General features: G+C 38.9%; 1 protein-coding gene across 5 annotated transcripts; it reads right to left on the bottom strand.

Annotated features, from left to right (window-relative positions):
- Positions 1 to 74: 74 nt before the first annotated feature.
- Positions 75 to 25,154, bottom strand: AMN1 (antagonist of mitotic exit network 1 homolog). Of its 5 annotated transcripts, none has more exons than XM_048053799.2 (7): positions 24,979 to 25,154; positions 18,597 to 18,729; positions 14,828 to 14,972; positions 11,529 to 11,746; positions 7,850 to 7,906; positions 4,627 to 4,738; positions 75 to 3,478 (listed from the first exon to the last, which is right to left on the bottom strand). In XM_048053799.2, exons 1-7 carry the CDS (start codon positions 25,128 to 25,130, stop codon positions 3,405 to 3,407), a joined length of 891 nt encoding a protein of 296 aa, XP_047909756.2. In that variant the 5' UTR covers positions 25,131 to 25,154; the 3' UTR covers positions 75 to 3,404. The 5 variants fall into 5 exon arrangements, with proteins under 5 accessions (XP_047909756.2, XP_013028494.3, XP_013028495.3 ...); XM_013173040.3 differs by lacking the exon at positions 24,979 to 25,154 and adding an exon at positions 23,587 to 24,876; XM_013173041.3 differs by lacking the exon at positions 24,979 to 25,154 and adding an exon at positions 21,805 to 23,556.
- Positions 25,155 to 25,504: the final 350 nt, after the last annotated feature.

Below are 25,504 nucleotides of genomic sequence, written 5' to 3'. Positions count from 1 at the left end.
AAATACCAGATGATGGGGGGTAAAAGCTTTTAACTGAAAAAGTTGTATTAGGTGGCACTCGCTCATAAAACCAATGGTTATGAAATAGAAAGTTTATGAACAATCAGCTGTACATGTGACATTCAGATGTTATAAAATATAATTTAACAAGTTTTCAGAAATATCCAAACAGAAGACTTACAAACCTCAATATTCAAAACAATACATAAACATTCTGCATGTTCACCCAAGAATTTACAACACCCAAGTACAATATAGAATATGAAGTGGTAAGTGCATACATGATGTTCATCTCCCATTTCACCCCAACACTCCTAAACATTTATTAAAAATGACCGATTTAACCTGAATTGAAACCAATTCCAGTAAAATTATGCTAGTAACAAACCCATAAGACAGCAGTCTTAAGCTCTGGAAGTGAAAGACTTAGCAAGACTTACACATTAAACTTTCAAATCTAAGAATATAGTGTTCCAAATTGCAGTGTTAGAAGTTCTTTGTTTTCTATTTTTTTTTTAAAGCACAAGGTAACGGTACGGCAGTAAGTTACACATCTAGAAGAGGCTAACAGGAGAACACAGTAAATCTGCACGCATGTTTAGGGACAACGTAAGCTGCATTTACCATCAACATGACAAACCCAGGGTTACATTAACAAGGAGAAGGACAGCTTTGCCAGTGGGGTTAGCATTGTTTAAGTGCCCTTTGCTGTTACAGGCTTCAGTGGTCTTCCCCATTTAGCTGCTTTACATGTCCCCACGTACAATTTTCTTTTTGATGCAGCACTTGAAATGAGTCTGGCAACCATCTCTGCACACTGGTACATGTCCTGCAGTAAGAGATGGGGGGAACTGGGCTTGTTCAGCTTGTGGAAGTGAAGGCTCCAGGGGATCTAGCAGCAGCCTGCCAATACCAATTAGGGGGCTACCAGGAAGACAGCCAGGCTCTTCCAAGAGCAAAAGGGCACAAGATGAAACAGAATAACACGCCAAACAGGACAGAAGGAAATTTTTTTTCCATCATGAGAGCAGTTAAACAGTGGAACAAGTTACCTGAGGTTGTGCAGGCTTTCTCCTCTTCAGCTTTTCAAGACTTGGCCAGGTAAACCCCTGATTAAGCTGGTCTGAGCCAGCCCTGCTTTGGGCAGGAGGCTAGACTAGAAACATCCTGGGGTCCCTTCCCACTTGAGCTAACTTATGATTCTACTTAATCTTTTTGTGGCACCCTTCCTGAAACCAGGCCAAGCAGATAAACTACTGCGTACAACAAGCATTAGGGATTTAGACACCTGAGTTTGAAAATTATGCTTTCAGTTACACACGAACAAGATTTCTATGTGGATCTGCTCTTCCACAAGCCATATAATCAAGAGAAGAACAGAGATCATTGTCAGATACCGTAATATCCTTTAACATTACCGGATGCAACATATATTATCTTTCATGCAATTTGACCTGAACTTGAAATAGACTAGAAGACTGTTATTTCTATAACATTATAAATGAGCGTTGGCTATGACAAGTGTTAAGTTATAAACATATTCCTTATGCTTGCCTAAACTCATGGGTTTGTAAGAGTCATCAGATCTGCAAGACCTCCCTAGCTAAACGCTACTATGTCCAAATACAGAATAGCAACATAGCGTGCTGTCTGCTCTCTGCATGTCTAGAATTACTAGTGTTTTAAAACAAGTTTAATGTTTAAATCATACAGGTCTCATTAGAAGTTCTACTGCTTCAGCAAAGCCAGTGAGCATAACTCACAATTGTGATAAGAATGTTAGTGTTGGGGAAAACCAAATGGATGTTTTGATGTTTCTTAGGTGATGGGTCATAAAATATAAATAAGCGTTATCAAATGTATCTACATTATCAAATTTATCTATGTATACTGAGATATTTGTTATAGGGAGTATACCAAACAGTCAAATGAATTCTTGAAAGGGACCCCTGAGAGAGAACAGGTACAACCTGACTTTTGATAAGAACCTGAAAACGTTGAAACGAGTTGAACCAGAACCAAGGAGCGGAGAGAGCATGCATCGAGTGGGAAAGCTGAAAAGTTTAGCAGAGAGGAAGACTCCTTACTTCATCTGGATGACCACCTAGACGACTACCAGAGGGCACCACGCATGTGCAAATGGGAGGAGAGCTAATTAGAATGGAATGCGAGGCTGATGTTGCAACCTGTAATGAATATGTATACCTTACGTAATGTTGAAGGTATAAATAACGATCGGGATGTAACGGGACTTGAAGCCAGATTTGGGCACCTGGCCCGGCTTCCAGCGCTGAATAAAGCACCTTCATATAATCACTTGGTGGTTATGTGATTGCTACGCTAACAAGAACACTGCTCCCTCATGTAATAAACTCATTCTACATTTCTAAGATTTAATTTAAAAAATGACTACAATTGCACAACACATAAATAAATGTATTTTCATCTTCTGGAGGCCACTGGAAATGTAATAAACTGCATATACCAGAACATAAACTCTGTTCAACTCTGCCATCCTGAGATTCATGTACCCAGACATTGTCTGATCCTACTTCAGTCACAGATAGGCTTATGAGGACCAACATTTTGTTCCTTCCAGTGATTTTCACATAGAGCCAGAGCAAATGAGTATTTGCCCATATACAAGATTATTTTATTGGTCATAAGCACTATTCTGAAATATGTTAAATCACCACAATAATTTCAAAGCTACTTTATGTTTACATGTTCACAGACTGTATTTTTGGATGTGTAAAACTCCTGTAAACATTTGATAGTACATAAAGACAGGAACCTTTAGCATCAGTAACATCAAAAGAAAAGCACGTACAGTTTTTCCTCCAGGCTGAGAAAAAGTACACAGTAAAAAGGAGATTGTTACTACATAAAATATATTTGCACTGCTGTTAATAACACTTCCATTTATCAGTTCTCGCTGCTGACTTTTGTCAAATTAAAGTCCCAACTTTGCAGACACTTCTGTGTAAGTATTAATATTATGTGTGGGCTTGGCATTTTTAATTGCAACTACCCTCTCAGATTACAACCTCGGAACAGATAATTAATACTAGATTCAGGTAAGTAGCTAAGATGCTAAAAGATGCTAAATAGTGACAAATCTGATCATTCAAAGAGGCTGAGAGATGACAGTGTAACACTGATTATCATTTTAACTTTCCTCTTAATGGTGTATGACCAGTGATGCAAAGACAGGACTCTGCTTAAGCAGAGAGCCCAGGCTCACATGCAAGGACAGGAATGGCAACGGAGACCTCTGGTGGGAAGGAGGAGAGAAGCAATCTGGAAGTGCAAAAGTCACCAGCTGTTTCTCCGAGGTGCTTGTTTTCTGAAGCAGCTCTCCCATCTGTAAACTTTACACTCATACATACACAGACAAAAAATAATCAGTAAATGGTCCACGTCACTTGCTTGATTTTGTTTGATATGACTAGCTGCTCTAGAACATCTCGGGAGCGATCTACAAAAGAAAAAAGGAATTTCTTGTTATTCCTTCTGAAAATATATTGCTGGTTTGATCACAATTACACTTTATGTACAGCAGTAGTAATTTCAAACCATTCTGTTCTTTCTCCACTCACATAACTGTAAAGTATCACCAAACAGCCAAACATAAAAAATGTAGATAGGTATTGGGAGAGTAAAGTCTTTTTTTTCTTTTAGAATTTAATGAATACACTCAAGTGTGATGAACTTCTGTGTCCTGCTTTTCTGTTGGGCTTCATTTAGTAGGTTTCATAGAAGCAGTACATCTTTCAGAGGGTTAAAGAAGAGGAAACTTCAGTTAACTAGACAGCAAAACCACACAGGACGGTGAAGAAAGCCTTGCTTATTCATATCTGCTTAAGTGGCTTATTCTTTGTATAAGTTTCAATAAATACACAGCTGTTGCATTAATGTAAATTACATTTTAAAAACAACCATTTCTATCACATAAAACTCAGGAAAAGCTATGGCTCTTATTTCAACTTTCTTGAGCATATTTAGCACTGTGTAATGCCAATAGCTTAATCTTTTTATGACTTCATAGGACTTTGTTCTAGATTGCTTTGATACAAAAGTCAAAAATCTAGCTTCATATAGCGTATTTATCAATCTATGAAGTCTGTTGTCAGGCAAGCAAGAATGGGAAAGTATGTAACGTATCTGGAAAACCAAGAATGGAAGAGATAACAGCCAGGAACCTTCGGAAAAAGCTGTTCTGTACCTGAATCTGCAATTGATCAGTCTTTGCTAATTGCACTGTAATGACACTACGTTAGTGACAAAAATGTGAGCACAGTCCAGGACAGTAGTAAAGATATATTAGGTTGTAATTTTTAAATATGGTAAAATATTTTCCTGAAGTCTTCTCATCTACTCTGGGACTCCATCACCATGTTGAGAGGAAAAGAACAGCAACAGGAAAACTCCCTCTCTTGGAGGCTGCCAGGTTTCAAAGCAAAACTCTCATCTTGCTTTGAAAACCTCAGTGTGCATTTATTACGTTATCTAGCAAGTTATTACATGTATTGCATAATTTGCAAAGCATAGTGTGATTTTCCAGTGAGCAAGAACATATTGTCAGGAAGTCATTACTCTTTGTACTCCCTGCATCATTTGACCCACCTGTTATCAGTGGGCATCCATGAAAGAGAAAAATGTGTATCTTTGGACAACAAGTCAGGACTGCTTCCACAGCAACATCAGTCAGATTTACACAGCGTTCCATGTGGATCTCCTGTCATGAAGATAGTTTAAAAAAAAAAAAAAAAAAGCCTATCAGAGAACCCAGTTTTGGAGGTAAAGCTTTCATCTGCCCAAACATCTTCAGAGATCCCCACCCAGAAGAAATTATGACCTCCTGTTCCTCAGTGCACTGATCCCTTATATGATCCTGTAGTGACCAGGAAATGCTCAGGAAAATTATGACAGCTTTTCTATCAAGTGTCAAAACTAAAAACATAAAGCTGACTTTTCTCCACATATATATCTCAATGTATCTCAAATGCATGTATCATTCAAGACAACTGAAAAAACTCTTCAGTGAGATTCTACAGAGTTAGAGATTCATTAGTTTTCCTACGACACACATTCTCCTTCCAATTTGCTGTCCAGGAGAATAGATTCCAGACCGATTTCTGAGTTTTCCCAGAACAGGCACGATTCACCAGTCTCCACTAGAAGAAGTTCTATATAGTAAGAAGTTCCTAAAAGTACTTCTTCTATGACTAGACACCCATTCCCTTTGTTATTGTTATCTTTGTTCCATGGATTGGAAGGAGAGAAAGTTTTTTTCCAGCATCGCATTTGCAGCAATCACTCTTTGACAGTCTCCATATCTGCAGTCATCCTCCTTCATTCTGATAGTTCACCCCTACGGCTTTAACAGGTTATCATCATTTTCTTGGTCTTGTTGTTAAAATGGTTGTTCTTTAGACTACTTCATGTATCCAGAAAGACAACATACAAGGAGAAATGCAAAAAAGGGAATATCAGAGCTAATAGAAATAGGATCTGGAATAATATTCTTTGGGTGCCCCAAATATGCAGTGTTTTATTGTGAAAGTCTCTTTCAAAATGATGAACTCCAATGATCTTGAAAGAAAACAGAAGTGAAAAGGACCTTTTGTAATAAATGCAATCTTGCACAGAATGACGACACACAAAACAAGAACTGTATTCACAGAAGCAAGATACACAAAAACTGGTGTATGTATAGTTCTTACTTCATTATAATGAGTAAGTGAAGCGTGGAATCTGAATGCCTCTGAATGAAGTAAAAAGATTTATAAATCTGCCTGTTAGTTAAGAGCATTTTAAGACACTAATTTCACCGTGTGCCTGACATTAGATCATTGCACCTTAGCCTTATGACATGAAGCAGAGGTATGAGGAGCATGACATAAACAAAGAAAAGAGTTAGACAGACGGTAGAAAATAATTCCACATTTTCTATTAAGTTTTCCTCAGTGGTTATAAACCAGAGACCTAAGCTTTTCTAGTTCTTTGTACCAACAACATCTGTTTTAAAAATCATGTGATTTCACAAAAAAAAAATATCTTGCTTTATTAAGCGGGACCCCTCCCCCTTCCAAATGCAAAAGCATTTAAGTATATGGCTTTGAAGAAAGTACTAAGCAGAGGAAAACAAACAAAATCCATACTACTGTTAAGTTTATCTCCCTCTGTATCATGTCTATCCTAAAGGACCTTTAAAAATGTCATCGAGGAGGTACATCCCAGTCTTACATACAGGGAAGTTTTGTCAAGAGACAAAATGGCATGACTGAAATTTTCCACTAGTTCTTCTGAAATCAAAGCCAGCATTATGGAATTCTACCATTATATAACAAGGGACAAGAAAGTGTATTTTTTGTACAAACACACTCGCATGGGCTGTACAATTAGCCACTTTTTAAACAAGGCCTCATTTAAGTTAGAAATCAAAGGTAGAACAATTGATGCAAGAATCTTTAGGCTCTAGCAGATGTAAACAATTTTATTAGACAAACTGAGGATTTTCACATTATTAGTTCTATTTATGATCTCACTTTATATCTCGATAGTAAGCATGATAATCAGACACTTTTCATTTTAAAATACTTTCTCTTCTAAACAAAGTCCTGCTATGGTTTTAAACTAAAAGAGGGGAGATTTAGGCTAGATGTTAGGAGGAAATTCTTTCCTATGAGGGTGGTGAGGGACTGACACAGGCTGCCCAGAGAGGTTGTGGATGCCCCATCCCTGGAGGTGCTCAAGGCCAGGTTGGATGGGGCCCTGGGCAACTTGGTCTGGTGGAGGTGTCCCTGCCCCTGGCAGAGGGGTTGCAACTATATGATATTTAAGGTCCCTTCCAACCCAAGCCATTCGGTGATTGATTTTATACAGTCTTTTACCTTCTTTACCTCAGCATTGCTTCTCTTTGCCAGTCTGCCAAGTTACAGATTCATGGCAGTCCAGGGAATACTTCCGAATTTCCAGGAAAGGTGACTAAGATATGCAAACTTAACGCCAAAAGGCTTTAAGTTTGCCATGGAGCTGTCTTCTCCACTGGGAAGGATTAAAGACCTTATGAGTCTGAGGGATTGTCTTGTACTCTTTAGATCTACTTTCTATCATGACTTCTCTCTCTCTTCCCTTCTGCATGCATTAGAAGTATTTTCCCTGTCCCTGGAGTTCCTAGAAGCTTCTGGACTTACTTGTGCCCACCACCTCAACCTTTCTTTAATACTTATAGATAAAGCAGGTCTTATATAAGCTACCTAACTTGTTCTTCCTGATCTACTACTGCTTCCACAGGCATCCATGCACAGTACATCTGAAAGAAAACCTGTATGCTTTCAAAGAAATAGTAGCAACAGCAACACGACCAGGAAATACCAGAGGCCACATTTCATAATTTGGCAATTTTAATGATAAGTAAAATGTGAACTGATTTTCTATTGTTTGAAGAAAAAGGGCTTATACATAAGAATATAATTCTCTGTACATTTTGGACAGTAATAATACAGAAGAGGTAAGAGAATACTGACAGAGCAAGTGCACTAATGTTGTTAGAAAATAATTCAAAACTTCTCTAAAAACACCACCAGTTAAAATAAGCAAACTACAGTCGATAGAAGATAACTCATCTTGAAAAGAAACTGTGGTTGTCAAGAAACTGATCTGAGGCAGTGGTACAGAGAAACAGAAAATAAGTATTTAATTCATAACCAAAACCAGGGCAAGTGTGTACACAACGGTAAAATTCAATAACAAACTTCCTTCAGAAGAAATAATAATAATGCTACTAATAGTAGAAATGCAGGTATTTGCTTTTTTCATTTCTTTGTTCGGTTAAATAGCTTACCTTTAAATTCTTTGAACACACTCCACTCACTAGTGCTATAACGCCATCATCTGTTACCTAGAAAAAAAAGTTATTAACACAATGGATTAAAGCTCAATTTTTCAAGCATGGCTATTTGGGAAACATTTGTATAATAATTTATTCACTCCGTGCAGTCACTAAACACATCTACCATTACTATATTTTCTTCCCAACTAAGTTTGTAGAGAAAATTATCCTAGTATGTTTTTTCCTGTCTATTAAGTACTTGCATTATACTGCCATGTGATCCACCCCAGCTTTTCTGCTGGGATGTTTCCAACTGTGTAACTGCTATTTTGTAGCTTCATTGGCTCATTTAACACTACTACTGTCTGGGCATGACATTTTTATTTATAAGGCACTTCTGCTCTGCCTAGACCAATTTCCCTGCTGTTTTCATGACTGCTAGAAATGTTCTTGAAGGAAGTTCCTCCATTAGAAAAACAAAAGTAATCACAGCAGGCTTCTATCTAGAGTCTTACTTTTACTCAACCTGAAGCAAACCAGCTACTTACAACTAAATTCCCTCAAACAAGCAGTCAAAGCACTCATCATACTCTTTCACTGAAAGGTTTATTGAAGTGATTGGCTACTGAAAGCCACAAAACAACGATTACCTGCAAGAGAGAAGAGAAACACAACAGACTGTCTTTTCCTCAGAAAGACAGAAAGAATAATTTACATGTTCTCTTCCAAATTCATTAAACTTCCTCCCCATTTCCGACAGATGTTGTATAAGACAACTGGAATAACAGTTATCAAATATACACAGTGAGGCTCAACCAAATATGACAGCTAGAATCCAGAGACCACAAGATGTTTCTGTTTAAGACTTCAGTACTTCCATTGCACAAATTGTCTCATGCCTACTGGCCATCGATTGCAAGTCTGCTGTACAGAATTGTATTAGTAGGGGTCAAACCAGTGCAAATGGAGAATGAACAGGAACATCCCAGTGTAAAGGTACACAAAGGGCTATAAGAATAGCAGGTATTGTCAGTATCTAGCTTAGCACGTCATCAGGCTGACAGCACATTTAGCTTCTCAAGACACCCACACCAGGACACAAAGCACAGTAAATAAGTAAATTCTAATAAATCCCATATGTGGAACAGAATGGAGAGGCTAATCCCTGTCGTTTCTTAAAGGTTATAAAATGCCACATCCTAAACCAGTACATCCTCACCAGCTTAAGAACAACTTGAGTTAAGCAATGAAGATTTGATAGCCTGTATCCCCTTTTTGTCCACGTCATCAAAACAAACCTTGACCACACTTAGTGGTTGGCGCCTGAACACTGGAAAGACCATCTGAATGCTCTCTTGATGATTGTGAGTATATGGTTATGACAGCACGAGAGCACCAAACCAGCTCTCATTAAAACAAAGGCCCCTCACTTCCCTATAAGGGGAATTAAGCATTGCTATACTACTCCTGTGGTGTTGCAGTACTGTTTCCTACACTATCAACTATCTAGCTGAATTGTCTGTAATACTGCAACTGCCCATCCTCATCAGGGGGTACACTCCCATACCGAGGATAAACCACTTACAGTTCGCATCAAGCCATAAATATATCAGCTTTTTGATATAGACTAATTGTCACCAAACTCCTGCACAACTAACAAAGGCTTACATATTCAGGTAGCAGCAGTTAAGCATATAAGCAACCCAGTTGTGTTCTATATGAGAAGTGTCTGGATAGGTAAAATAGCTAGCCAGCAACATTCCTGCTTTTGCCAACACATTTTGCAGAGAATTAAACAGCCCTGCACAGAACTGTAGTTTGCACAGCCCCTTCAGGTAAGTTTCCTTCTGCAATTGTTTGCCATATACTGAATCAATGAACATTACAGAGGAAATGTACTGCATAATTAGCGCAGGGATTGGGACTTATGAGCCTGTATTCCTACCTGTTAACACTTCTGGGATTTAGAGCAGACTAGAAGTACAGCCGAAGGCATAGGGTTTGTGTAAAAACCGTAACTCCTCAGAATGGTAACGTAAGCATGCTTACACATAAGCATAAACAGATTTCTTATGCAGTCCCAGGCTAGAGTAGCAGAATTCTTCAGGCCAAGCTTCTATTTATACATTGTGTGTATGCAGGGGATACAGAGCTACACCTCCTCCTAAGTTCAATCTTTCCCTTGCCTTGCCCACCCTATTATTATTTTTGTACCAGTCCTTGTAACTTCTGCTTATTGTGTTTCATCTCTCTGCAGTCACCAGGCAAGACTACTTTTAGAAATGGTTACACCACTCTGTGGCATTTGGCCCCTTTGTAGTCTAGCTTACATCTGTTTCCTTGAGCTTCTAGTGAGTTGTGCCCTTCTTCGCCTGCTCATTTACTTCCAACTTCCTCACTGTCTTATTCTTTCACACAGGTTTGCCAGTTCCACTTATTTTTACTGTTCATTCTGGCACTCAAACACAAGAACATGGTGAGGTCTTGGAATCTCTACAGGCATGAGTCACCCAGGTTCCCCCCCTCAGGCTGCTCATCTGTAACAAGCAATATCACAGGGAAATATTTTAAGCTTACTTCATTGATATGTTTCACATATTTCAGTACAAAGAAATTCAGAATTCTAGTGTTTTATCACCGTATGACTGACGATCAGAAAGGAACAAAAGATGCTGAAACATCTAGTTATTCAAGAACTTTTCATCTCAAGTAAAACATATACTGGGAAACTTATCTGTTTCACATAAAGGAATTAAGGAGGTAGGAAAGGGAACTAAAGTTTGAAGAAACAGAGTTAAGTTTGAAGAAATAGAGTTAAATGATACCAATAAAAATTACCAAAGAATAGGAAAAAAACTCTTGATGCCTTACCTCTGGAAAAACTTAAAGCAGAAGAATAGCATCTAAAATATGAACCTGTTCCATGTTTTCCAAATCTGACACTTCATTATGAATGCTCTGTGTATGACTCACATTCAAGTAATCACTCACCACCACAGCCAACTGCACGCTACACTTCATTATCTCAACAATTCCTTTCATCCACTTAATTATCTGACTATAATTATAAAGCCAGTCTTAGTATTGCCGTTGCAGCTGATTCCCCCCTTCTCATGCTAAATACTAACCACTGTTAAATCCTCTTATCTGTCCTTTCCAACATTTTAATGTTATTCTTTCCCTGTTGACTCCGTAACATAACTCTGACAAGCCATTCAGAAAGCAGAGTTGCTCTTGAACCAGAACTAGTTATGGAGTCTTTACTTCTACTCTGGGCTTATATTGCTCAATGTTCTATATTATTATTATTATTCAGGTCAGTTTGTCTTACCTAAAAGATGATGATAATTTTTCCAAGGTTTTATTTTCTTTTTAAGAAATATTTTATAACTTGAAGACAATGATTGTACTAAATAAAGACACTGAAAAAAAGTCTCCAATATGTGGTGGATACTAATAAAACATACATATTGTTAGCTCACAATATATACTGTAATACCAAAATGGTGTATTTTTCTGGTTACCGACATGCAAAACGTATCTATCTTTTTCTTTAAGAGGAGGAAAGTGGAAACAAACTGTGGTCTTAGACCTTCTTAGGAATAGATCTAAAAAAAATCCTGTTTCAAGTTTATCATGTCAACCATAAATAAATAAAAAAAGTTAACTAGCCAACTACCACCATAATTACCTGAGTAGATGAAAAGTCCACACTGTGAAGAAATTTGCAGTTTTCTCCTAGTGCCTGCAGAGAAGCATCCATGATGCCCGAGCAGTTGCCCAAATTCACTATTTGTAAGAATTGGCAGTTGAGCGCAAGAGCGAGAACTCCGCTGTCAGTTATGTCACAGCACCTTTTGAAAGACGCTTCACGCAGGTAGGGACAGGATAAGGCCAGGGCTATGATACCTATCAAAGAAACAGCAATTTAAAGAATTGGTCTTTTTAATTTTTTTATTATTAATATTATTTTTAGCATAATCACCCTGCTGAAACCAATGTACTGTCCTCTGGTCACTGACTGCTCAACTTTCATCTCATGCCATGCCAGCAAGATTCTGCTTCCGCACAAGGAGAAAGAAAATGACAATACCAAACAAGAGTGGAAACCTGTTTAGTGGCACTGCTGAAGAATGCCAAAGTTGATAAGGATTTCTAAATGCTGAATTCCCTTCCATAGTGCAGAGGGATGCCTGAGGGATGTTATATACAGGAAGTATCATCCCAGTGAGTGCATGAAAAAAAGCCAAAGGTTTGAGATGCCTCTGGAAACGATGGTGCAGTTGCATCACAGTTTTGATGATGTGGCAGGTCTTTTGAAGAACAACCTCCATGCATACAACTGAAGTATTTCAGTCACCTGGTCAGTATGGTTACACAGATAGTAGGTCCAACATGATGAATGGAAGCATGTGATCATAAAGGCAAGTTAGAGAAAAGCTAGAGGATGGGAAAAAATCAAGTTAAAGGACATTATGCTGTGCTGGAAAATGGGCACGTGAAACTTGAGGAAACAGAAGATGGATTAGCATGTTGGGACAGCTAGGATGGTGGTGGAGTAAACTGCTTTGGAAGAGAAAGGAGACAATAGAATAGATTGAGATTAGGGAAACTGAGGAAGAACAAGAAATGAGAATAAACTGTAAAAAAAAAAAAAAGGAAAGTTTTATAGATGAAGCAGAAAAAAGGAATAGATATTTTTGGACTTCTTTTCAAATATTTTGGCAGGTCTATGTGCATGGAAAGTCCTTGCTAAGAAGTACTGAAAACATGGCCACCAGAGCAAATTCAGAAAATAACATGATACACAGTCTGTAATGAGGTAAGAAACTAAGATGCAGATCTAAGAAGAAAATAACTTTTAACATGTAAGAGGGAAAAATTCACTGGTCAAGCTGGGATGAACATAACTACTAAATCCTTACTGGGAGAAATCACAGACAACTACACCAGACTGGTGGCAGACACAGAAAGGTGCACAGACTCAGAAATTGAGGTGATATTCTGCTGGCTCCTGAAAGACTTTACTTGCTGGAAGGTCTGAACACTGGGACACGTTCACCAGTTAAGTGGTTTAACTTAAACGGAATCTGCTTGAGTAACTAGAGGAGCTGCATCGGCAAAAAAAAAAAATTAAAAAGCTTTGCATTGTAGAGTGATTGCCCCACAGGGCACAGCCCCACAGCACCTGAGCTGAGTGAGCAGAGCAGACTGATGGTAGTACTGGGTCCCACTGACAGTCCAGCAAGCATTAGGCAGAAAAAGCAAGGTAATAGGTCATGTCCAAGGCAATTTTAAGAAATCCAAACTATAGTTCAGAAGCAGGACAGGAACCATGTACACCTACGACACAGCCCAGGCCAGGACTGAGGGCCCATGGGCAGCTGGTTGTTGCAGCTGAGAAGAGTCATGGCCACTAAGGTCTGTTGGTGCCCTCAGAACCCTGAGGGCTGGCAACAAACAAAACATTGACACAAAAGTGTCAGGAGGTAGCCAATAAAATAAAAATACATGAATTACAGATGCAGTTCATGAAAAGAATTTGTTTTAGAGATCATAGAAACATGATGATTTCAGCTCTACAAAAAATTACATAATTTCGGGATAGAAATTAAAAGTTGAACGCCATTAAGATATTTTACTGCATAAAAAGTTCAAAGAAAGGCGGATGAAATAGTATTTGGGTCAGAATTACTTTGCAAAGAATGGTAGAAAAGATAGTAAGGGGAGATGAATTTAGATAGAGAAACAAATACTACTGGATACTGTATTAAAAGACACATGCTCCACATGTAACCTACAGAGCAAATGTTTCCTAGTAACGGTAGTGCTCAGATATTCATAGATGTGGTAGACAGGTTTCTTAAGAAAAAAAAAATCCTGTTACCAAATTATTAAGAGGTAACACTTCTTTAAACTGTTTGCATGTACATTTGAATAAGAATTGTTTCAGCTTAAATTAAAAGCTTTCTAACTCTGATTCGCAGTTTAAAAAGAGCTCAGTTTGTAAGCAGGAAAGTTAGTAAAGTTGAATGGACTAGAAACTTGTGAATAAAGAACTAGTCTTCCCAGTTTTATTTACAAAGTAATCAGGAATCTCCAAATAGAGGAAAAACAGACATAAAGAGCTCTACGCTTAGCTGGTACCTTAAGAAATTTACTAGGTAGCAGTGGACAGATGAAAGCATGGTGGGAAGACCATCACAAACTATATCTTAGTGGTCAAAAAGCATAACAATGAGGTGACATTAAAATCAGTCAACAAACTTAACTAAAAAAAGTTTAACCTAATGCTTATCTTTCTACTTAAATATATCAACATGCAGTGGTAAGAAAATACAGAAAAGGCTGATCTAAAGCAAGGAATATATTAACTCAAAAATAAATCAATATTTTGCTTCAATTTTCAATAAGGTTGAGTTAATGATGGAACAAAGGAAAAAGTATAATAAAAAGACAGAACTAAACTTGTGGGAAATAAAACTCAGCAAACTTTATTCTTTCAACCCAATAGCTCCTGACACAACTTCAGACTGAAATCCCAAATCTTAAAGCAAGTTAAGTCTTTCAAGTCAGGGGAGATGCTGTAAGCTTGCTTACTAACTAAAGAACAAATACATTTAATTAACATAGGGGAAAAAAGTAATCTAGGAATTCACAAGCCTGAAACTTCAAACCCAGTGGAACTAGAAGGGCTCTGGAACAAATTTTGAGGAAGGAATAATTAAGATGAAGTGGAAAATATGACCCAATGTACCATAGTTTTATCAGAAAACTAGTGTTACAGTAACCTGATAGCTCTCTTTCATAAGATAATCGGTGCTCTAGGCCTATAATTTACACAGTTGAAGTTACTTTTAATTAGTATTGGTGTGACACTGGGGATTTCTTAAAGCAATATTTACCCTAGATATTTCTGCAATTTACTCCAATCTGGCAAGAAAAATAAAACAGAAATAGGATCCCACTTATCTGGCATAGATAACATACCTTCTGAAGTGATTCCCAATCTGTTTTCTTTGCAAGAATTTAAGTTGATTTTTTTCAATTGCTTGCAGTTATAAAGCTGCAACAATGCATTATCTGAAATATCACAGTCTCGGAGGTCTAGGGACTCTACAGCAGGATGCAACACCTGTAACAGAAACCTACCATTTCAGTCAAATTCTGCTGTGTCATAGACCATGCATATTTTAAAGCTGAAATACCTGTATTGTTAGACATCACATAGAACTCTTAAAATACTCGCTAGAGGATGGGGTTACCAGTCCTGACAACTACATCTCTAAAGAAAATATGCTACATTTGCCACAACAGTATGAATGTTCAGCTTGTGATCACACCTAGAGTGGGAACACATTAACACAACTATTTAAGCAGTGTAAGTAGTATTCTGATGGTACAGTTGTTAACACTAGTGCTTCAGCCAGCACAGATATGTTTACTAAGGATAATATCCTTGGACTTACTAGCACAACTCTGATGGCAGAAAGCTGAAGTGTAAGTACTGATTGTAATCAAATCTTAAATCTGCTTAAGAGATAAGGGCAAGCTTCAAAGCTATTTTACCCCAGAGTATTTTTCTCAACTACACACACACTCTTTTTCTTATAAACAAGCAAACTCATTATCATACCATAAGGATGTTTCAAATACTCATAAAATAGGCTCTTTAAATCCCACAAGACCACAGGTCTTCTTCTCTTCCCCAAGAGTGCAGTTATAAAGCTTACACCTGAAGTGATGGAAGCCTTCAGATTTTAGTAATAGCCACATATCTTACCTTTAATTTCAGTTTTGAGGATTCTCACTAATTTTTATTACATAATATTAATAGCCCCCTCTTTCCATTCCATGTGTCACTGTGCAAACAGTCTGTATCTTTTCTGACCAAAAGGTGAATGTTAAATCAAGTTTTGACACTACCTTGTGTTACTCCCTTCAGCTCGTCATTCCCTTCCTTATCTCACAAAGATAAAAGCATATCGTAAATCTCTATATGCAAGCAAAGGTAAGAGCATAGCTGACTAGCTTGCTAAAGGCCTACTCCTTTCTCAGCTTCACTATTCTAAACAGATATTACAAAGATATTATAAGGAATACTGTTCTTCTGTTGTGCAAATATACAAGATGCCAACGTTAAACAAGCCTGCTGAAAAAAGCAAAAAACTTTCAGTAGACTGTAATTGCAAAATGAAAGGCAGACATAAGGGAGGGTTGACAACTTTTTTCCTCAAATGCCAGAAGCCCCAAACACATCTCTTTATGCCAAGAAACCACCAACATATCCCATAATAGGCTTCTGAGTAGTTTTCGCAAGAGTAACAATTTTTATTTCATTCATATTGCTGAATTCACATTTAATGAACAAATACAGCCAAAGCCAGAGAAGACGTGCTTGAAGCCTAAGTGATCATCAAAATTTATTCAAGATACTTTCCCTGACTGTCGGCTTTCTTTCACAATTCCAAATTGCCTAAGACACAATGGAAGTGAGCAAACCACTGGTTTTCATGTGAGAAATCTTATAAGAGATTAAGACTGCAAAAGGGGAAAAAGAACCATTAGGTGGATTCTAAATTCTAAATGAACAGCAACTTTAGCTACTTTAAAAAGACAGTATTATAGTAGAGTATGAGTTTCCCTATCCAATGATTTTTCACATGTTCAGTTATTACTTAAAGGTTTGCTTACTTTTGTTATTCACAGATTCATATTCATTGAATACATATACTAAAATCTAATTTGTCCCAGAGAGGTGGAATTAAGATAGAGTTAAGGACTGTTTTAATGCACAGGATATTAAAGTACAGACATTTCTTGTGGACAAATGCTGAAGTGCTTTATGTATCTTTATGGTAAAATTGAGCTGTAATAAGGAGCTTAGCATACATGCCATGGAAAGCTGCTTCAAGCAAAAAGTGGAGTAAAGAAAAAAAAAGATGATAATACCAATCTATGCAAGAGTAGGAAGGTAAGAGATGAACAGAAGCTAATAAATAAGTGCAGGTGAACAGAATTTCCACTGCAAGAAGTTTAAACCTTAAATAAAATGCTGGACAACACCAAAGAAAGGATGCATGTAAAGGAAATGAGACAATATAGCTTGGAAAAATCCAAGAGAACGGTATTTAATACCATAATACTGTGGAAATTATAAAACAAAAGTGCAGGAGGGAAGCAGTAGCAGAAACAGGACATTCCTTATCCATATGGAAGCCAAACTGAGACGTTGCAAATGTACAGAACATAAAATACCTAGGTTATGTATGATGCAAGCAAGGAACAGTAAGAGCTAAACATAAGGTGGTTTTGCTACACTGAACAAGAAGAATATCTGCAAGATGAAAGAACAGAAAAGCTGAAGAGCAAAACAGTGTGGAGAAACAGTAGGAATTCAGAATCATAAAGGTGGCTAGCATTTAAAGAAATGTCCAAATGAGAAAAATAAACCTGGAAACCGTTAGGAAAGAAGGCTAGCATATACCATGTTCAAGAAATGTTATTACAGGTAACGAGAGGAGAGAATTGCAGGAAACTGCAGGAACAGAGAAAGGAAAAACATATGAGAAAAAGAACCAAAATAGAATATCCAAGTATCAGATGGAAAACATGGTTCCTAGAGAAGGCAGCGATCAACAGCTGAATGAAAACAAAGGCAGATGAGATTTTGCAAAGAGCCAGACAAAAAAAAAAATAATAACTTAAGATATCCTCAGTCTGGGAAATAACTGGAGAGTTTAACTTTTTTTGTGCATGTATACACAGTCATATGGTTATAGTTATATGCTTATCTTAGGATGCTTAGAAAGGAAAACTTACTGAAAACCTAGCCAAAATCAAATTTTGTCAACACAAACTTGACAAAATATGATAAAGAATACAATGACTCTGTTGAAGCACTTGCTTTTTTTTTTTTCCCCAATTAAAAATGGTACATCCTAAAGATACAATATTTTGTTTGCAAGTTTTCCCACACTACTTATGATTCTGCGTCCAATCTCGGTTTCACTATTCTGACTCTGAGAAACTGATACTGTTTGCTGCTTACAAGTTACGGGTAAAAGCAGGAATGAACAGGGAGTCATTCATTTCCTTTTTCACCAAGGTCAACCTTTAGCTCTCCTCATTTCTCACACCTCCCTGTGAAACTAAACAAGATAACAAGACAGACACCAGAACAGATGTGTCCCTCAATTTACAGCTGAAGAAAAGTCATTAACCAGTTTCATTTTGAAACACTGACAGACATCAGTGAGCAAAGGGAGGAGAGAATGTGAACCATCTATTTCTAGCCCTAGCATAATCGTATTTCAAAGAATCAAGATTTAAATAAATTGTACTGAGATCATGTGCTTAATGTCAAGAACATAACAGAACTCTAACAATTTCCTGAAATCCTTTAATTATAAAATTGTGCACTGGCTTTTTGAAACATAGTATACTCAATAACAGAGTGGTTTACAATAGTCTAGTTTCTAGTACTGAATTGGGGTGATGTAAGTCAGCTGATTACACAGAAGACAATTATCTCTGACTGGAGAATGGGAGAATGTTTTGCATTTATTTGTCACTAAAATCATTATTTCTAATACAGAACTATTAGCATTACAGGGTGTAGGAAAAAGAAACAAAAAAAGGTAAAGATATGGACAGTGTAAGCAGCCCTGAATTTATCCATTGTCTCGCATAAAGAATTGCATTTAGTTCATCCTCATGTATTTACTACCTCAGACTACAGTTCTGAATGGATTCTTACCTCGCTGATATTTGAATCCGTTATTTGCCCTTGCATGCTCATTAATTTAATTAGTTTATCTTTTATGTTGGGTGGCAACGGCTTGATATCTGCAATATATCTGGAAACGTTCTTTGTCAAACACTGAATGCATCTGAAAGAAAGGAAAGATACAGTACAGTCAAACAAGGCATTACATATAGCAATCAAGCCTTCAGATGTCGAATTTTGCATCCAACTGTGCTGCTTCCAAACCTTATCATGTCCAGCTGTTCCATGCTACCACCAATTCAGTTTTTGCCCTTTTGGGTCAAGCAGCTGATCCTTCCATCCAAGTGCTCCCCGAACAACTGCAGGTAAAATTCAGCCTCATTCACTTCTGCCACCACCACAGCTCACCAAAATCAGTTTGCTGGTAGCACATTTGTGAGCCCTAAGAAAAGCCCTTTCACCAGGTGAACCTCCAGTCAGCGGGCAATAAAAGCTGTAGTTCATACAGCTGGTTCCAGGGAAGGGACATCTTTCACCTCAGTTACAGAAGCGAAGGTTAAGATTACATTTTCAACTGTAATATTTTGTTCACTGCCTAGTTCACAGTAATCTCTTAACATGAATGGTGCTGTGTAACCCAGTGCTTAACCCTTCTAACCTTTTGCTTAAAACTAAATCTGACAGCAGAGGACTGGAAACTGTCACCTGACTCATACATTTTTGAGTCTTAGTAGGGGCCAGGAAGTTACAGATCAACGAGCCTGTGGTCTACAAAGTGGATTAGTCAAATAAAAATCTAGTGGGCACACAGAAAATATAACGTACAGGGGAAAGTGAATCCATGAGTTTTACAAGGCATTCAAAAAGCCTCAGCAACATTTCTTTAAGAAAGTAAGCTGCCCTGGGATGAGAAGGAAGGTTCTTGCACAGAGGAACAGCTGGTTGAAATCCTATTGCAATCAGAAACAGTGGTTGGTTCGATTCAGTATAGCCTTTGTTTTTTAGGCCTCCTTCTCCTTCCCCCTCCTCCAATATGCTTATTCTTCAGAATGGTTTATCAACCTGAAGAAAACAGCCTATCATGCTCACCAGGCTAGAGATTTTGAACAAAGAGTAACGCCAATACACACTCCTCCACCTGCATTTTCTGTACATGTGACATCCTGCTCTGCCTGCGCTTTTTGTATTCAAGGGCCAAAACTGTTTCTCTGTTCTGAGCAATCTGGTCCCCTGGCCAGATACGGAAACTTACACAAAGTTTCCACCATGAGATACTGCTCCGTCAGACATTGCAAACTAATCTCAAAGACACACAGGGCTGAAGCATTTACCCGAAACAGAATGACTGAATAGAAATACATTTTAACTGGCCTACTAACACTGCAGAATGCTGGATAATGCTTTAAGATATGATTTGAAATCCTATACTGCCCCTAGAACTTTATCTGTGTGAATGCAAAAGGGATCGTTTCAGTCAGAATACAGTGTTAAGAGACTCTGGATGGAACAGAGCTTTTTGGAGAAACCATGGAGAACTTCACTTAGGCAAAATAAAACAAAGAGACCAGTATTGTCCAGATATACATGGAACGGTACCTATGTGGAACATCTGAAATAATGATTTTCAAGGTCCAATACACAGAAGTGTAATCACTTACACAACACTGAGTACTACAGAGGGACACCAATCACACAATCCTGTCTTTTTAAGACTCCTAAGGCACAGTAATGTATCACAGGATACATAAAATGTTAGTGTCCCAAGTTCTGCAACTGCAAATTACAATCACAGACTCACTGAAACACCAGACAATTCCAGGAAGAGCTTATGAATGCTTCTAAGCACTTACAACCATCACCACTCACTCACATGCTCTGAAACAACTGCTAGTCCTTAGAGAAGAAATTGCAACTCTCTGAAGGAAGAGTTTATTTTCAAAACCAAAGTCCCTAGGTAAGTGAGGAACATAAGTTAGCATGAATCTAACCAACATCCAGAGATAAAGGGAAAGGTAACATTTTGATTTCCAGGTAATGCCAAGACTTTAAAAAGTGTTACAACACAGCAAAACTAAAATTGAGGAAGGCTAGCACCCCACCATGCCCTGTTGCTTCAAAACATTAGTCCACATAAGCAATGGTGTGCTTTGAATTGACAGTTCTGTTATCTACTGATGATAGATACCCAAATTAAATTCCCTACCCCAACTTTTATTTTTAAATCCTATGCACAAAATTTGAAAGGAAACATTACTGTCCTACAAACCATTCTGCATCTGTAGGATGAACACTTTCCTATTAACCCACCTTACCTGGAGCAACGTGGAGCAGCTCCTGTAACGGCACAGTAACTCTCTCAGCCCTAGCTGGCATCTATACTTCTGTCACCTGGGTGCATGCAGCAATGACAAACATTGGTAAGTGAATAGTATAACGTATTCATCTGGCAGACAGACTTTTCCCAGTCTGAATGAAAAGAAAAACCAAAAACTATTGATCCTGTTTTTCATGGGCAAGGAAAACTGAGCAGTTTTCCTTGACCTGATAAAAGGCCACTCCTTTGCTCAAAACCCCAGCTCATTTTACCCTGCTCCACATACCAGACTCGGAACACAAATTGTTATAGTTTAGACTCGTGTACAAAGTGTCAAAAACACACTCATTTGTTCCAAAAACGTCAAGAGGTGCAAAACAGAAAAGGTCCATGATCTTTAAACTTAACAGGGTAAATGTGTATTTCCACTATATAAAACAAAAATTCAATCTTTATAGCTAATTATTCTACAGACAGTTTAGCTTACATCAAGGTACACCTTATACTAAGTTATGTCATACAGGAAAAAATAGTGGAATTGATGACAGAAGTGGGATGCAACAGAACAAACAAACCAGAAGAACGGATACTAAAACGGATAACAAAATAGATGCATCTGTCCTGCGCTCCTTAGGATTAGATAATTTATATTCATAGCAAGACCATAAAGTGAGCTTTGTTCTGAAACTGAAGCTCTGCTTCTGCACTCAGTTTTCATTCAGACCTTCCTTCAGACCTTAGTCTTCAAAAACTCTGACAAGGTGGGTAAAGCACTAACCTGCAAGAGGCTGGCCACCTGCTACTGACATCTGTTACACAGGAGCTATCTACAAACAACACAGGGAAACAGTCATATCTAAGCAGTACTTAACTTCACGTTCAGAACACTTCATCATCATGCAGTGACAATCTTAATTAAAACACCTTTTAATCTGTTGTTTGATCTGCATTGCTCTGAGTCTCGTTTTTGATTGTAGAAGCTCTCTTGGTTCTGAGTTCATGTGTGGGCATTAACAAGTTGTAACACCTGCCAGGGCTCTGCGAGCCTTGTAACAACATCCTCCTAGAAGTATGAGAACCGGAGCTGTTATCTGCCCCAGCTGCCTTCACTTCTCCCGTAAGCGTTGTTGCTGCCAGGCATCCTCCCTCCTTGCCAGGCCCTGAAACTCTGATGCTGTCAGTTTTCAACCAAGCATAATCACGTACACCAACCACAATTTTGGTTTACATCAATGTGCTGGCCTTTAAACTGCATCAGCTGGGACTGCATTTGTTAGCCAGTCACTTCTCACCTTGGGAACAGTAACTTCAGAAAACAGAAGCTACTATAGGACATAACTTGAGGGGGAAGAAAAAAGTTTCTAAATATTTCCCCTATGATGCTTTGTGCAAGTGAGCTCTGGAGTGCTAAATGCTCTTTTGGGGTGGGGGGAAAAGGGCAGCAAGCAGCAGATACAAAGAATCAGAAGAAACACCTGTATATATACACTTTCAGGTTTGGAAATGTTAAAAATAATGCCCTTATTGAAGGGACTACTACACACACAGGTCTGTTTCAGTTCTTAGTTTCTGCTATAAGCTCTGCTAGTTAAAACAACAAGCTTAAGGATTAGCCCAAGCAAGAAGCTTAAAGTGAAGATGGCCATCACCTGATTAGTGTAAGACACTAAACAATACACTAAAATTAATTATATAAAAACCAAAACAAAACAAAACTGTGTATTAATTTCAAGTATTCAACTTACTGGTATAATAGTTGTAATATTAATATAGGAAATCACTACAGCACTACTAATAAAGTAGCATAAAATAAGTTAGTATCCAATCAAAAGTAGAAAATGTTAAGAAGTATCAAGCTCCACAGTACATGTAAAGAGAAATTACTAGGTCTAAGATACAAAGCTAATCATGAGAACATAAGCATGTAATGTAATATATTACACAAATAATAAGGAACAAGAAAAGTGTGGCTGTTCAAGCTTTGAAAAAAGCAAGATAACTGATTTTTATCAGCAGATGAGCTGTTATTACACATCACTCAAACAGAATGTGAAGTCCAAACAGTGGCTGAAAAGTCTAACCCCAGCCCCCTTGTCTGTCCACCTTTTAACTGCGCCTTCCTCATGCTGACTCTAAAACTCGCAGTTGCACGGCAAGCTGTTCAGCAACTGATCTGAATGAAAATTCACCTGACTAAAACTGAGGTCATACAGTAACGCTGCCAGAACAAGTGGGTGAGGGCAGCAGCAGTCTAGAGTTAAACCAAATTAGACTAAAGTTTAATAAGGATGCCTGTAGTGGGTACCTGCAGAAGACACAGTAACGAGGAGACAGCGATTTCAAGCAGAATCCAATCAGTCTCACCACATGCCTAGGGTTTAGACATCCACATGTCAGTATGTGTGATTACTGCATAACTTGAGCACAGACCTGGACTGCCTTTAGCTCATTCCTATGGAGATGTGTACAAGCATAATGCTTTCGCTGAATCTTGACGAGTGCTAGATGAACTTGGCTGACCAACTGCAACGGAGAAGCGTGTACATGGCTCCAACTCAATACATACAGGTTATACCATCTACATCTCTTGTCTTGTCTCATCTCAATGCAACATTCCTTTACTTGGCAGCAGGTAAGATGAATAGCTGTTTGCTTCTTAGAAAATCTTGTCAAAGCTCTAAAGACCACAGCAACTGTGAACCTCACCTCTGATGCGGTCTGTGCAGCATGCTGACCAACGCGAAGCGGCTTGTCTGACACTGCGATAGCCAGTGTTCCCAGCGCCACACGGCTTGTAGGATTACTATCATGTCTTCTACTCCTTTACACAATAAACCAGTTAACCAGCCTTGAGTGTCCACACCTACTGAGATCTCAAAAGAACCGGCACCTCCTTGGTACAGAACAGAACCCTACTTTTGGCTAGGGTGAGTCAAATAGCCTTTCTGAGCCTTTTTACTGGGCTATGTGTGTACCTACCATGTGAACAGCCCTTCTCTTGTGATGGCTGTCTACTGAGTTGCACGAAAGAATGGGCAAGCCGTCCTTTGTCACAAAGTGCACATCTGGTATGTATGTGCTAAACACACATTTATCATACAACACGTACATTTTAGCCACAGAGTAAATGAACTATTTCTGGCAAGCTACATTCATCCAGATAGAAGCAAATTGTCACCATATATTGTAGTACATAGAAATAATTGAATCTAAAAACAAAATACAAACTTAATTTTTGTGTCCTTTGTGGATACTAAGGGACTAACCCAGCTGCATTTGAATAGGGAGCTGCAATTTTAGACTACTTACTTCAGATTTGCAGAAAATACTCCATAAACAATGCAGATATATGGATATCGAGTTATGTCAAACCTTCTAGTTACTTTTAACTGTCTCTTGCCACTGAGTTTGAAATTTAGCTTGAGTAAAAAGCATAGTAATTGCATCCTTATCAAAAAAACTGGCAGACGTTTTCAGAGTGCATTACTGATTTGAAACGTAAAGGATGAACCATTTAAATTATGTTTTCACTGTTATTGCACCTTATATGAAGGCATAAAACATTTACTGGCTATACCAGGGCAATGAAAATCTTATCTCCAGTGCCCTTAAAGAAGAATAAGTCTACCTATCATTTACTGTCTATTTGCTTCATCTGTCAAGCCAAGTATTTTAGCCCTATCCTTTCCCTATCTCCCTCCTAAACACAAAGGAACCTGACAGCACAAAAACCTCAAAGCAAACCACCACCCAGGGGTTTCACCAGAGCCAGCAGAAAGCAGGGGTCCTCAGGGGACCTCTCCGCACGCAGACTTGTCGAGGACCATCCTGCTACCCACCCGCCACACCCTGTCACCTATTCCTCACCTCCTGCCAGTCGTCTGCCAAGCCCTGTCACCCTCCCTGCCCACCTCTCAGCCGCCAGAGGCTCTCGCCCCTGCCAAAGGCTTGCCAAGAGCCCTGTCACCCCGGCCACCCCTTTTCCCCACGCCCGCCCCGGGAGCGCTGCCATTCCCCAAGGGAGGGCAGCGGCCAGAGCCGCCCGGCCGGCCCTCAACCCGCCGGCCTCCCCCGGGGAGAAGGGCCGGCGGCACTCACAGGTCCAGGAGGAGCTGGACTTCCCCGCCGGCACCGTCCCAACCGCCGCTGAGGCGGCTCATGGCGGCGGCGGGGCACGGGGAGTCGCTCAGGCCCAGCGGCTCCGGGGGACGGTGCCGAAATGGCGGCGGCTGCCTCGGGTTGGCGGGCATGATGGGAGATGTAGTCCCGCTGCAGGCCCGCGCGGCTTCGCCTCAGGGGGTCATGCTTCACGGAGTAGGCTGAGAGACTGTGAAAACCCCCAAATACCGGGACTTTAATATTTAGCATAGAGTATTTTCCCAAGCCTACATGAAGTATGGGGGACCTTGGGTAGGTTAGAAGGCTTCAGGCAAGGTGCCACGGCTGTTGTAACCGCGTTCTTTACAAAAACACATTTCCCTCTATTTTACTCTCGGTGAAGTCATACCACTGAAACACAGCAACAGCGTTCCTAATCCCCATTGACCTGCAGAATCTTTGTAGCTGCAGGTGATTCACGGAAGAACTCTACAACTCCAAGCAAATGAGTTATAAAGTAGGTATG

The sequence above is a fragment of the Anser cygnoides genome, chromosome 1, assembly GCF_040182565.1.
Source record: "Anser cygnoides isolate HZ-2024a breed goose chromosome 1, Taihu_goose_T2T_genome, whole genome shotgun sequence".
Lineage (NCBI taxonomy): Eukaryota > Metazoa > Chordata > Aves > Anseriformes > Anatidae > Anser > Anser cygnoides.
The sequence above is the reverse complement of the archived record's forward strand: the minus strand, read 5'-3'. Positions and strand labels throughout refer to the sequence as shown.